The 14,377-nt window shown below is 39.9% G+C and overlaps 2 protein-coding genes across 2 annotated transcripts in view; one reads left to right on the plus strand and one right to left on the minus strand.

Annotated features, from left to right (window-relative positions):
• The first annotated feature begins 374 nt into the window (after window positions 1-374).
• LOC119018106 (toll interacting protein) lies at window positions 375-7,074 on the plus strand. The gene is made up of 6 exons (XM_037095498.1): window positions 375-584; window positions 2,138-2,287; window positions 3,335-3,517; window positions 5,229-5,381; window positions 5,676-5,760; window positions 5,880-7,074. Exons 1-6 carry the CDS (start codon window positions 552-554, stop codon window positions 6,101-6,103), a joined length of 828 nt encoding a protein of 275 aa, XP_036951393.1. The 5' UTR covers window positions 375-551; the 3' UTR covers window positions 6,104-7,074.
• A 569-nt stretch (window positions 7,075-7,643) lies between these two features.
• Window positions 7,644-14,377, minus strand: part of LOC119018043 (mucin-2-like) — a 47,041-nt gene continuing 40,307 nt past the window's right edge. The window contains exons 30-41 of the mRNA XM_037095372.1: window positions 13,625-13,746; window positions 13,479-13,510; window positions 13,227-13,395; window positions 12,263-12,358; window positions 11,515-11,555; window positions 10,942-10,999; window positions 10,670-10,863; window positions 9,609-9,707; window positions 9,236-9,364; window positions 9,097-9,136; window positions 8,892-9,009; window positions 7,644-8,635 (exon numbers count right to left, since the gene is read on the minus strand). Coding sequence (XP_036951267.1) covers window positions 8,434-8,635; window positions 8,892-9,009; window positions 9,097-9,136; window positions 9,236-9,364; window positions 9,609-9,707; window positions 10,670-10,863; window positions 10,942-10,999; window positions 11,515-11,555; window positions 12,263-12,358; window positions 13,227-13,395; window positions 13,479-13,510; window positions 13,625-13,746 — 1,300 coding nt within the window. The 3' untranslated portion in view covers window positions 7,644-8,433. The remainder of the gene's footprint in view (window positions 8,636-8,891; window positions 9,010-9,096; window positions 9,137-9,235; window positions 9,365-9,608; window positions 9,708-10,669; window positions 10,864-10,941; window positions 11,000-11,514; window positions 11,556-12,262; window positions 12,359-13,226; window positions 13,396-13,478; window positions 13,511-13,624; window positions 13,747-14,377) is intronic.

A 14,377-nucleotide genomic window follows, 5' to 3' on the forward strand; every position in this document is an offset into this window, starting at 1 on the left:
AAAACCAAAATTAGACTTAAGTTCTGGGGGGGGGAAAAAAACCAAATTCATGTAGCAGAACCTTTTGTTAAAAATTATTTTCTACCCCATAAATAATCTCACTGTCCTTCAGATTTATCTTGTGAACCTTTGGATGGGCCCCACCTGTAGGTTGGGAACCACTGGATGAAACTACTTAATAATATATACATTAATTACAGCTACAACGGAATTGATGTTATGTTGGTAATCTAATGATACATTCTCCAATATGATAGAATCGGTGTGCACTGGGTGGATGAGCCCTGGAAATGGTACTGTGAGGCTATTACAGTCCAGCAGATGGCAGTAATGAAATCTTTATGGATGACAAGCGCCAGAAAAATCAACAGAGGAAGAAGAAGAAGAAGAAGAAGGAGGAGGAGGAGGAGAAGCCGCAGAAGAAGAAAAACTGTTCCGTGTTAACTAATCCAAGTGCAGCAGTTTTCAAGTTGCTATTAATTTGCCTTAAAAAACTTCTGTGCTCACAGAAGCGGAAGAGAGTGTAATCCATCAGACGCCGGAGAGAAAACATGGCGACCACCATCACCACACAGCGGGGACAGGTACGCAGCGGGCTTATTCCGTTTATTGTGAGGATTACAGGCTCACAGCTAGGCGGAACTAGCTGGACTGTAGTTTGTTAACATCTCTAACTAGTAACTAACATTAACTTTGACGGCGGTCGACAACACTATTGCCATCACCTGCTGTTGGCGAGAAATAGCCTGTCACGGTATATGACGAGCTAATGTGAGATTGTAACGTCTCATAGTCTCTGGGTTTAAATTATCAGCTAACAGTTACAACAGCTCATGCGCAGATTGAGGTGTCCAATAAATACCTAGCTCTGACGCAGTATTGGCTGTACATTTAACGACAGTAACCAAGAAATAAACAAATATTAAAAGTTGGCAAAATAGTGAGAACGTTTCCTGTCCGTGCATTTTAGGAGGAGCAGGAGTTAGTTAGGTGGCTCATCTCAGGAGGTGGCTAGACTAACCTAGTACAAAACTGTACTCAGGGGAAAGTAATGTTAGACTTTGTAAAAATAAATACTGATGTGAAATTCAAAATAGTCAGCAAGATATTCACTTGGGCTGGAGTTCAAAAGTATCCAGTGAAAAAAAAAGACTTGAATAGTAAGTCTTTTAGTGAGTAAAAACAACACATCCACTGCTTTGAATGTGTGTGGATCCTAAGGGGAAATAAAATAAAAAAGCAAACAATCACTCAAACTTGAATGCAGTGCAACTGACCGGTTTGAGGGTAACTTTGACTGCCTCTGAGATGTTGCAGAGATCCTTTATTGATGAGAAGACTCATCAGGTTCAGTCCTAGAGGAGAAGCTAAACTGAATTAATCTGACAACATTGCAAGATCCTTGATTAATATTCTTGAGAAGATGATTCACTCCAGACAGGTTTAGGACATCAAACTCTGTAACAGTCACTGTTATTGAGTCACTGGGGTGGTATTTTTTTGTTGAGTCTTTATTTTTAATGGATATTATTTCAATTTTTTATTTTTATTATTTTGATTTTTAATCCAACTCTAACCTGCAAACAGCACCAGGATAAAGTCAAGCTGTTGTTGTAAATTCCCCCTATCTTTTTTCTGTGAAAGTCTGCCATACTTGAATCAGTCTCTTGTTGCAGGCATGTAACTGCACTGTGCTAGTCTATTGTATACACACTAAATGCTGTTGATCACATGCACATGACTTGCAGAAAAGGGCAGTTATTTTTAGGTATTATTAGGATGAGTAGCTTTAGACTCACATTATGTTGACACGGTTCAGGGGTGATGACTGTTTTTTACAGCCAAGTTTTCAGTTAGGGGTTCATCATATTGTCATATAGACAATAAAAGACCTAGATGAAAACACATGTAGAAAAACATAATGATTAATATCATAGTCTCAAAACAACAGATGAGACTAATTGATAAGTCTCCTAAAAAAAGCTATGACCACATTTGTAGATTAAGTCCCATTCACATTAAGTAAATACAGTTTGAGTTGAAGCTATTACACATTTGGAAGTTGTTGTTGATTTTGGTGTTTGTTCTTTTTACATTTTCAGTCTGGATTTGAATTGATGTATTTGTATGTACTCAGGTGTATATTGGGGAGCTTCCGCAGGACTTCCTCCGCATCACCCCCACACAACAGCAGCAGCAGGTCCAGATGGATGCCCAGGCAGCCAGACAGCTACAGTATGGAGGCTCAATAGGTACTGTGGGGCGACTCAGCATTACTGTTGTCCAGGTAAACACAGCTCAGCTTTTTTGTTAGAAATACAACTGTCTCTCATTTGGATATTTGTGCAAATATGGATAATATATTTGTACCAAAAAACATATATGTCCATATATAGATATAAAAGCATATTAAAGGGATAGTTCGTGTTTTTTGATGTGGGGTCATATAAAGTACATATCTATAGTCGGTCTGTTCCCTACCGTAATCACTGATCAGCGCAGCCTCAGTTTGGAGAAGCAGAGAGCCGCTCCAGCCCAGACGCTCAGCTTTGTACTGCAGTGATCAGGGTCCAGCGAAAAAGCGAAATAAACTACCTAAAACAAGGCTCACCTAAAAAAATCAGTTCAAGTGTACGTTGTATAGAGAAAATTCACACCGCTTTACATCGCCACCAGACCTGCCTTTCTTTTGGCACTGCATTTTCTCAAACGTAGAACCTCTGTATCCCTACGCAGTTGCGCTAATGCATAGGGATACGGAGGTTCGACGGTCTATTAAGTTTTGTATACATTGAAAGTAAACCTCTTGTCCAGCAACTGGGCCTCGCACTGTATTTCGCTCCTTGCAGATCATCTATTGCCCAGTTGCACAAATGCGTAGGGATACCAAACTGAGGCTACGCTGATTGTTGATTACGGTAGGGAACAGACTGACTATAGATATGTACTTAATATGACCCCACTTCAAAAAACACAAACTATTCCTTTGAGAATGACACTACATAACATCTTTTAGATGACGTTTTAGATAAGTTTCTAGTATTTCAACAAAAATAATCCTTAAACTTTTTAAGTGTAAAAACAATAGCAAGACCTCTGTAAATATGGATATACATTATACCTCAGTGTTAAGGGGCTGCATAGTTGGGAAATATAAACCACTCTATGGCCTGTAATATTAGTGGCTGAAATCTAACTAGACTCCTCATCACACATTTTCAGTAGTCAAACTGTATCCATTTACAGCCATCTATTGAATACAGGAGAGAGCTGGACTCATGCCATCTTGAATGTATCACCTAACTGAAGCCACCTTGGTTGTTTTGCTGTGTAGGCCAAGCTGGCAAAAAACTATGGTATGACCCGAATGGATCCATACTGTAGAATCCGACTGGGCTACGCAGTCTACGAGACACCAACTGCTCACAACGGAGCCAAGAACCCACGCTGGAACAAGGTGATCCAGTGCACGGTGCCTCCTGGGGTGGACTCATTCTACCTGGAGATCTTTGATGAGGTGAGGAGGTTGGGAGGTGGATGAGGTAATAAAGGCCACTCTGTCGGATTCCTCTGAACTTTAGATAAACTTCAGGTACACAGATTCAGTTTGCTCAATGTATACGTCTTTCACATAGTAGAACTACACAAACAGTTATAGGCCATGTGGGCTTCTGATTAATTAATTTAAAAAAAGGATAGAGCCTATATACATTATATATATATATTTTATACAAGCAGTAAATGGTATTTTAAAGTGTGTCTTCTCAAAACCTACAGTATCAATAATCCATGAAGGCATACAGTACTGACCTCCATAAAACTGTTGTGGGAATTGTTTTCACAACTGTACTGAAATATTAATGTATTACACTTTGTAATGTAATTGCCACATTGTAAGCCTGACTGCCTCCAGAAAGAGCCCCTGACTTTGAAGCCAGTTGTGAGGCCTGCTCTATGGCCCTCACAACTGGTGGTTAAGGGTCAGAGGTCAAGGTCATTGTGACCTCACAAAATAATTTTTTTTTGCCATAATTCAAGAATTCATAGAATAATTACCATAACATATTACACAAATGTCTAATATGATACAGTGATGAAGTAGTGACATTTGATATCCAAAAGATTAAATGCACTTTGACATTTTAATATTCTGCAAAAAGGCTCTGGCCATTATTCAATTCCACAGCTCAGAAAGAGCATCTCGACTGGTACATGGAGGCATACAACTGCCAGGCAGTAATTCAAGTCATAAAATGTGCTTTTTGAAACAGTTCATGAAATCAGCTTGTCAGATAATATTCACCCAGTAACTGTGATGCTTAGTAAAGGCACTTGAGATGACCTGTAAATGTTGCCCTGTAAATCTGTATCTCACAGTTTCAACTAAACCATGGTGGCAAACAATCAACATATAATGATCCCATGTAGAAATAAGAATAAAAAATAAAATAATAAAATAAGACTAAAGTGATTAAGACTTTTAATTAAAACACATTCACATCCAAAAAGTGAATGGCAGAGGTCATGCTAGGTGCTGACATGCATCCGTTTAGGGTTCAGTATCTTGCTCAAGGATAGCTCAACATGTGGCTGGGGGAACCAGGGAATCGAACCAGAAACCTTCCAATTATTGGACAACCCACTCTACTTCCTGAGCTACAGCTGCCCTATATGTGGTGGCCTAAAAACCACATGGAAACTGTCCCAGAACACCACCACTGTTTGATGTCTGAGAAGCAGAACTTTTCCTGAACAGTATAAGATATAAGTAGCTAAGGCATGTAGTGAATCTGCTTCAGGAAGCGTGCAAATATAGAGAGTTAAAAATTAACAAAAACAGTTGAGGGTTTAAAGGGTAAAGGTTTGGATATGCGGAGAAGTGCAGAGGGAAAGTCAGGTTTATACTAAAATGGACAGACAAAACATAGAACCAACACTGTACTAGCTGTTTCCAATTTTCTATTTTCTGTTATTATTTTTTTGATTCTCGATATTGTTGTTTTGGGGCACATAATATTTGGGCAAATACAAACTCTGTACCATCACAGCATTGTTGTTAAAGAGACATTTTCTGCTCCAGACAAAGGGTTAATATGGTCTCAAACAAACAAAGCAACAGCCCAATGAAAAACCTCTCTTTTTACTCTTCCTTTCTGTATTTAGTGATATGATGAGCATGTGGTTTGTTGTGTTCATCCATGTGTCTTTTTTTTTTATGTTCCACCCAGAGAGCATTCTCCATGGACGACAGGATAGCATGGACTCACGTCACCATACCGGAAGGCTTGAGGGAGGGCAGTGTGGTGGATGAGTGGTTCAGCCTCAGTGGTAGGCAGGGCGATGACAAGGAGGGCATGATCAACCTGGTGATGTCTTTTGCTGTGAGTACATTTACAGACGGAAGATATTGAAAACATTAAGACATTTTTTTTTTGTATAGAAACGTCATAACGGTCAACAAATCATATAAACACGTATAAAACCAACCCAAACCAAACATGAATACATTTTTTAAAATGATCAAATCTTTGAACCCAACCTGAGAACCCATGTTGGGGTCAAATCTTTTTTTTGGCCTCATCTCTGTACATTGTTCACTCTGCTGGTGTGGATGTTACCACTACAGTGCAGAGGTTGCAGTGATGTGATTGTTGTCTCTGTGTGTTCATTGTCAGTCCATGCCAGCAGGGATGATGACTCAGCCTGTTGTTCTAATGCCCTCTGTTTATCAGCAAGGAGTTGGATATGTGCCCATTGCAGGTTAGACACACACACACACACACACACACACAGCAGATTCGGCTGAAAACTAACACACCTCTTCACAGGTTGCAAACCTTGTAACTGTTCCATTAAAACTGTGTGTGGTGTGTCCCTAGGCGTGCCTGCAGTCTACAACCAGGGCATGGTGCCCATGCCAATGCCAGCAACCATGCCAGCTGTTGGAGGACAGGGGCCAGTGTGCAGTGAGGAAGACCTGAAGGCTCTGCAGGACATGTTCCCCAACCTGGACAAAGAGGTGGTCCGCACTGTGCTGGACGCACAGCAGGGCAACAAGGATGCTGCCATCAACTCTCTGCTGCAGATGGCTGAGGAGCTCTAACTGCAGAACATACAGCTCACAGTGGACATGCCAACAAGCAAACACACACACAAACACATGTATGCATGCACACAGATATATAAAAACAGTCTTTACTCATGGAAAGACCGCCCACTTGTTGCATACACACACACATCCACAGAGTCCTCCCGCACGCTGCATACCTGAGCTCCCAGGAGCTCAGCTGGTCGCCACAGAGATCTGTTTCCTTCTATAGACTCCTTGTTGGCTCAACAGTACATGGAGCCTGGGCTGTCCCTTCTAACAGCTGACAGTATATCCTGAAGTGTCCACTTTTGGTTTAGGATGATATCGATGGCACATGTTTGGGACAGGATCATGAAGGTTTCCATCACAGTAGAAAACCAAACTAGATATTGAATCGGCTGTAATGTGACCTGATTGGTATTTTAAGTCTTACTAGCCCAAATCATTATGTCTTGATTCAACATCACAATCTTTCACTGTATCCATGGCAACCCATCTGTATTCCCTCTGCTGATTTGCACTGTTCTAGCCGTAGTGAGTCACATTCAGTCCATCCTCTGTTTATGGTGATGTTGTTGTTGTTAATAGTGTGGAGAACCTGTCTGTAGTAACCTGCAATGAACTGCTTCTGTTTCATGCGTAGCTGTAAAATGTTTAGTGCACTTAAAATCTGATAAATTATTATGGATGTATTAAATTATATAGATTTCTATATATTGAGAGAATTGATAATGAACAAATGACCTGAGACATTTACTCACTTAGGGCAAGAAGAAATGGGACCTATGTTCAGTCTGTGAAGTGAGGATGCGAAGACTTAAAGTTATTGAAGTAATCATATCTCAAAGATTTCACTCCTCGTTTATTTGGCGACACCTTGCGTTACTGGTGGTAACGGCATATGTGGTTTATTACTGCACGTCACAGTATTCTGGGGACAACAAACCAAACTGTTGGCATTTTAATAAATATGTCAGGCAATATTTGGCCTTTTTCCATCTTTCTGTGAGCAACCATGGCTGGATTTCTCTAGGCCGGACAGCTGCAGCTCACTGTTGCTGCTTCTCATTGTTCCATTACTCCCTGCAATATTTCAAACTGATCCACTGTCAAAATCTGGCAAAGTCCTTTGACTTGTTCTGTGGTCCACTTTTCCCAAATTGGAAGGCATTCTTCTTACTTAGTGTGTTGTTTTTCGTTTTACTGCTCAGAGCGATACAGCAAACAACACATTGACAGCTGTTTCCCAAGCTCACTGGCAAACTAATTGCATTTCCTGTGACTACTTCATTGTAAAGAACAACTTGTGTTTTACCAGTAAAATGCTTATAATGTGAAGCTTCAACATAAGGAAGATTTTAATTAGTTGTAAATTAGAACAACATATATTTTTGGGATGTGGATCAAGACAACCAGTTCAAAATTTCAAAGCTCAATTCCCTCATCAGGCGATGGTGGCTTAACTTTTATTTGAATGAAAACCTTTGAGATAGCTTTTTTCAGTCATGTCCAGTCAAGTCATTTAAAATCAAGACTCACTTTCATCGGTATGTTTTTTTTTTTCCGCAGGATGTTTTCTTCAGAGTTTTTGATACGGTGAATCAGGTAAAGAGGAGACCTAAACTTTAAATGAGCTACCAATCCCCAGCTGAGGCCCGAGATGACAGTGACTTGACTTAGCGTGCTCCCCATTGCTTCTAACACTACAAACAGAGCTTTACATGTTTAGCCTTATTATTTGTAGTTCCTAAAGCTTTTTATTTACATTTGTAGCTTATAAGATCTTGTTGTTGTTGTGCTGTCTGCCAAAGGTTTGATTTGAGAGATGTTGTCTGATGGATGAGATGTTTCACTTGTGATTCAAAAATGAGATTCTTAAAAATGTTAGTCATTTCACTCCATGTCGCGTGTTTCTGTTGTTTTCACTTCTCTGCTGCACAGCATTTGGAAGCTCAGACAGGTCTTGAATTTCATTTGCAGTTTTTCAATGTTAGTCCCTAAAAAATTCTCACACGAAATGCCAAGAAAACAGTATCAGGTAGAACATGATTTTAGTTTTTAGTCCTCTGAGAGTTTAACTTTGTGATTTTGATAGTCACCAGTCAATACAATGTAATACAATGCGAGTGTTTATATTGCAGAAATATAATTTTTATTCATTATTATCCAAGAAATCTGAAGTTGAGGAAAGTTACAGCACAGAACTATGTTGTGACATGCAAAGAGAGCTATAAATAATACAGCATAAGATTTAAGGTTAAGTCTTGCTTAGTGTTTTAAGAAGTCTAAGGTTAACTCATGTTTCGTGTTTATATGGCGTCAGTCCAGAGTGCAGTAACCGATCAGCGTCTCCTGCGGCGCTGTGGCTTGGGTGTTGTTCCGGCCACGCATTCTGCTTTGTTACAGCGGCATGTCTCCACCACCATGTAGCTCTGCTGGACCTTGGAGCCATCGGCGCAGGTCAGCTCCACCTGCTTCTGACTCGTGGTGGCCTCTTGGCAACACTCACACTGGTGCATCATCTTGTTAGCCTCCACAGAATATCTGTAAACACACACAGACACACACACACCATAGACAACAGCTCTTATTACCGTGTATTTTATTATTTCCTTATCCTGTCACCCTGTCTTAATGGGGGGGGGGTTTACACAAATGGGGAAAACTCACTCTGTAGTAACTGATACCCTATAGGGTGCCCCTCAAATGGGCATTACATGACTAAGTACCCCCCCCCCCCGAAAAGGAAGTGGTATTGCTGATGAAGTTAAACTACAAATTTGGTGCTGAATAGACTCACATTGATGAGCTTCCACAGTGTCCAGCGCAGGACGTCATGTTGACTGGCTGGCTGCTACAGCCGTTCACCGTGATGACTGTCTGTGTACTCTGGACCTCACACATACTCCGCAGCTTGCCTGGAACACAAAGTGACTATTAAGCTTACAAAATGGCACATGATACTCGGGACTTTTAAGTTAAATACTGTGACTCCACTAACTTACAGGTTTTGCAGCATCCATTAGCCTCAGTTGTCTCTGTGCCCTGGAGGACAGAGACATGTTATGTGTTAGATACAGACAATATGTGATGAGGCAGGGTACATAGGGAGGGGTATGAGTTGTAGATGTTGGAAATACTCACAGGTTCACAGTTCAGGGGGTTAAAAGGAGGACAAGTCATCCTGGTCTCCTTGGTAACAAGCTGTCCATTAATATTCTCACAAGTGTAAGTGACACACGTATCATTAGGGGCTATGAGAGTTTTGTTAACCTGTAAAACAGGAAGAACAGAAGCCAAAGTCAGATATTCAACAAAGAAAATAATTTACTCTTTTTGACTCGTATATAAACACTTCTCCTGAATACATTTCATTTCCAACATCATCAAACGTCTCTGGTGTTTTGAAGGCAGGTCTTATTTTTAGCTTTCAGTCACATTAAACAAATCTGTTACTGTGTGTCTTACTTTCTCAAATTAATACCTAAAAAAGTGAGAAAACAGCTGCAGTACTGACCTCAATGATGTGGGATTTGTGGTCAGCAGTGGTTACAATACAGCTCTTCTGAACACATTTCCCACAGCACTCACCAGTTACAGTCTGGTACTCATAACCCTGCAGACAGAGCGAGAGAGAGTCATGAAGAGGGAGAAACAAAGAAAAGTCAAAGTGAACTCACAGGATCAGCTCTGCAAGATTTCATATAGCGGTTTTGGTGAGCATTCAACAATACAATGTTGTGACTTTTTTGAATTCTTATTTACCAATCATCGTTATGTATAATTCATGGCACAATTCAAATGGGATCCAAAAGTTATTTGTCTTTCTCTTTTCACCACCATACATATTTTTTTTTCTGAAAAAGGTCTCATGGGCAAAACTGGAAGGGGCGTGTCTTTGGCTGTTCAGTGAGCAACGCCACCACGACGTTACCCGTAGGTTCACGATGATCCAGAATGAGGCTCAAAGTTTGCAGCCACCTGGTCACCCCCTGCTCAGTACCGCACTCCACCTTACTCCTGGTCATAGGTTTAGTAAAGCTGTGCTCAGAGCTGAAGCGTAGGTGGAGCTGAAGTGAGCCTAGTTCGTTAAACAAGCCCACCTGTTTGGAAGATACCAGGCAAGCTTAAAGGCTGTGTTTAAAGATCTGCTAGCTGGTAGCACATTTCGCCTCACATTACTCCTGTGAGTATGAGTACGGTTGTATTTACCACAAACAGCCAGAATACTTAGCTGTACATTAAGCCACATGATAGCTAGCAACAGCTGGCACAGAGGGTGTGTCTTAGTGTTCAATATGAGCAAAGTTAGCACCCACCAGATGCTGTATATTTTGGCCAAATAATCTCACAGCCAAACACTTTTTGTGAGCACAGCTAACTTATTAGTTTTAGGTAATGAATGTCAAATGCAAATTAAATGAAGTCGGCCACTGCAACAAGAATGCTTGTATGTGAGAGTTGAGAATCTGTGTGTGTGTGTGTGTGTGTGTGTGTGTGTGTGTGTGTGTGTGTGTGTGTGTGTGTGTGTGTGTGTGTGTGTGTGTATTTGTTAGTATGTCCTGCAATTGAGCTTACTTCAGAGCAGTTTTTGTTGCAGACAATAGGTTTGCATATAATGATGTTCAGCTTGGTGATGGGATCCATTTTGGGGCCACAGTAACACTCCTGGCAGGGTCCAGGTATTGAAGACCCCCCTGCTGGTGGTGCTGATGTTGCTCCTGATGGAGCTGATGTTGCTCCTGATGGTGCTGATGTTGCTCCTGATGGTGCTGATGTTGCTCCTGACGGTGCTGATGTTGCTCCTGATGGTGCTGATGTTGTTCCTGAGAACACCTTCAACGGGTCACTTAATGGTGGTTCTACTGGTAATTCCGATGTTTTTTGTGTTGGTATCTTGGTATTAGGCTGTAGAATACAGATCATACACGCTGTACATGAGTTCATTTGTTCATACAGGTTACAATGGTCACCAAATGTGCATAATTTGATTGTTCATGTAGATACTATTGATTTTTTATTTAGTCACTAAAAGATTGCGCCCTATACTGTTACCACATTGCATGAATCGCAAAAATATGACTTTTGAATTCAGGCTGAAATCGTGAAAACCCTAACCCTCTCACTCAGTCCGGTGTTTGCATCAGAATTCACAAAGAAACCACTATTCCTTGTGGTCTTGGTGCAGTAATTTACACCACACTAGAGTTTAAATAATGATTCACCTCATTTAGCTGAACTACTACTGTTGGGTATCTGTTGTATTTGTCTGGCTGTTCATCAACATATACTAGTAAGGACTTCTTTTTTTTGCACTAATTCTACCAGCTCAGCATGTCTGTGTCTTTATTGGGATCACCCTCCCTGTCGTACCTGATCCTTGACATATATATTAAGCTCTGGACTTTGGACTGCATGCTTACCATGTACTCAGTATTTTCATAGACACATACACCTTTTGGAACTGCAAAAAGAAGAACGAGACATGAGTTAGGTGAACATTGACACTACAACAGTAATCTGTAATAGTAGTAGTAATGTAGATGCTGGGCTAATTTATCTTTGTACTGGATGTAAATTCATATTGATATATCAGTGTAATCCTACAATAAACCTTTCCCCTGAACTTCTTTGGAAGGTCCTTAATGTGAAGATTTAATACAGACAATAAAGTGTGAACAAATATTATGACATATAAGTCATAATTTTTCATTACCTTCCTGGTTACTCTGTTTCCTTATACTGACAAAGCTTTCCCATTAGCCCAGATCCATCAAAAATCAGTTGTATGTATGACTGATGTTGTTTCTTTTTATATCTCATGCTGTCATCTTCAGACAGAGGAAGTTTATTCAGAAGATTAGTGGGCAAATCTACTCTATTTCTATTGCAAAATTACTTTTATCATAGTCATAATATGAATGGGAAATTGATGGTTGGATAGTTAAGGAGAAATATGCAACCCACAATTCTTTTCATGTTGCTTGCAGCTGTATTTGACACTTGTATTTGCAACAGCAGTGACGCCAGAACTTCTGTTAATCTCTCTGCCTTTCACAACAAACCTTTTACTGTACAAACAGACGATGTATACAGTACGTTTACTTCAGTACATACAGTTTTCCATACATAATGCTGATATTTCTGCATCGGTAGGCAAGAGTCACATACCACATGTGTAGGACTGGCAGCAGGTGCCATTAGTGATGTTGAGTTTGAAACCCAGATTGCAGGTGGGAGGCATGGGACACAGGTTTGTATTGCATTCTGTTGAAGACAAAATGACAGGATAATAATCAGTATGTGAAGATGCAGATTTATCTCAAATTTCTTCTTATAACAGTAACTTAAAGAACCAAAAGAGCAGTTCTATATCTAGCTGTCCAGAATGACCCATCTGATCTGCTGGTTACAGTGCAGCTTCACTGAGGTAGAGACCTTGCTCATGGGCTCATCTGTTTTGGTGACCTTCTGGTCACAAGCCCAAGTCTCTATCATTCAGCGAATGCCCCAATATCACTGCTTAGGAATTTTTCAAACAAAGCATATTGCTTGGAAACACTTCATGATAACCATTATTAATACATTCTAAATTAATAGTCAGACCATATTTTAAAGATGGTTGGTGTGAAGTTTTAAAATTAAATTAAAATTATTGTAGCTATATCTGTACATTGATTCAACAATTTTGCTTTAAATTAATATGGTAAGTCTGAGCACAAAGCGAGGGTGGATGATGATGATGATGATGATTATTATTCTTATTATTCAATTTTGCTCATGTTAAATAACACTTTTATACTGTATCGGGCAGTTTTTTGTGATTATTTTTTTCTTCTTTTTTACGGTGATATTTGATCATTGGGCCTTGATTCCAGGGTGGTGCCCCACAGGTATTCATTATATCAATTATCTTATCATTAATTTAATCACCACTATTAGTAATTACTAATTGCTAATAACCAGACCTGCCCTGCCAGTGTACCCAACACATAAGATGTCAAGATACAGATGGTGTTTATAAAAAGTTCCAAACCAAACCAGTAAGAGAGCTTTGTGGGTGATGCTTTGTCAGAGACAGATTTTACTACCATCAAAGTGACAGAATCACATTTTCTGAGACACTGCAACTGACCACAAGACTGTGTTGAGCAGCAGCCATCTGTCTTGTTGACAAGCTGCTGGCCAGGCTCTCCACATGTGGGGTTTTCTATGGATGGGCACTGAACAGGCTCACACTGGACGCTCATGGAGTCCTTGTCACACATACAGGTCTTGCAGTTACTTGTCCATTTGTCACCAGGCTGGATAAGAGAAAGGAACTAGTTCAGACCCACAGCTTATGCATTGTAAGTGTACAATAATGTGTGTCTGACAGAGTTTTTACCTGTTTGGGTTTCCCATCAGGTCCAACACAACCTAAAATTGAAATACAAACAATTGTCTGTAGGTTTGCATGTGTGGCAACAGTGCTTTGGTGAAAATTATTCCATGACCAAGTCAAATTACATTTTTAATAGGATGCCTTCTTACCACAAGAGGTAACACATGTGTCATAGACTGTGTTGAATAAGGTGGTGCCCTCACGACAGAAACAACCCTCCTTTGTATCATTAGTCGATCCCTTTTGATTTGCCTGGAACAGCTTGTTGTATCTGATGTTAGAAATAAAATCACTGGTTATTACAGTGTTGTGAAGACTGGAGTCAGACTGTATTTTGATTGTCGCAACAGGGTTCTGAGAAACTAACTCTTTGTGGATGATGAAGAATAGAACAGCTACATGCACACAGCAAAGCTGTGTCACTATACTTCTTTTTGAAATATAAGTCAAGTCTGTGTCTCTGACAGTTCAGCTTTAAATCCCTTATCCCTTACATTAAAATCTAGCTCATCCCAATATCCATTCATTTCTGAGATATCCTCCTCACACACAACAAACAAAACAACTTCTTCTAAGGAAACTAAATATTCTTCAACTTAGTACTTCAATGACAGCAGAAAGCTAAGCATATGACTCAGATAACTGGTTCAAGTTAGTGTGTTGTGGCTTCAAAGAAAACTGCATGTGATCTAATAAATTAAATGTAGTTAATAATGGAAAAGTCAAACTTAGTAAAAGTAAAGACACCATTAAAAGACCCCTTTTTAAAAAAAAAAAAAAAAAAAAGTGAAAGAGAGCCATACAAATGGTACTTCAAAAAAGGATAGTCTAATTGTTAATGTAATGTTAGAATTTGCTCAAATATGGAAACAAAAAGTGATTAATACAGGTATCAAAAGTAA

Source organism: Acanthopagrus latus, chromosome 4 (assembly GCF_904848185.1).
Source record: "Acanthopagrus latus isolate v.2019 chromosome 4, fAcaLat1.1, whole genome shotgun sequence".
NCBI lineage: Eukaryota > Metazoa > Chordata > Actinopteri > Spariformes > Sparidae > Acanthopagrus > Acanthopagrus latus.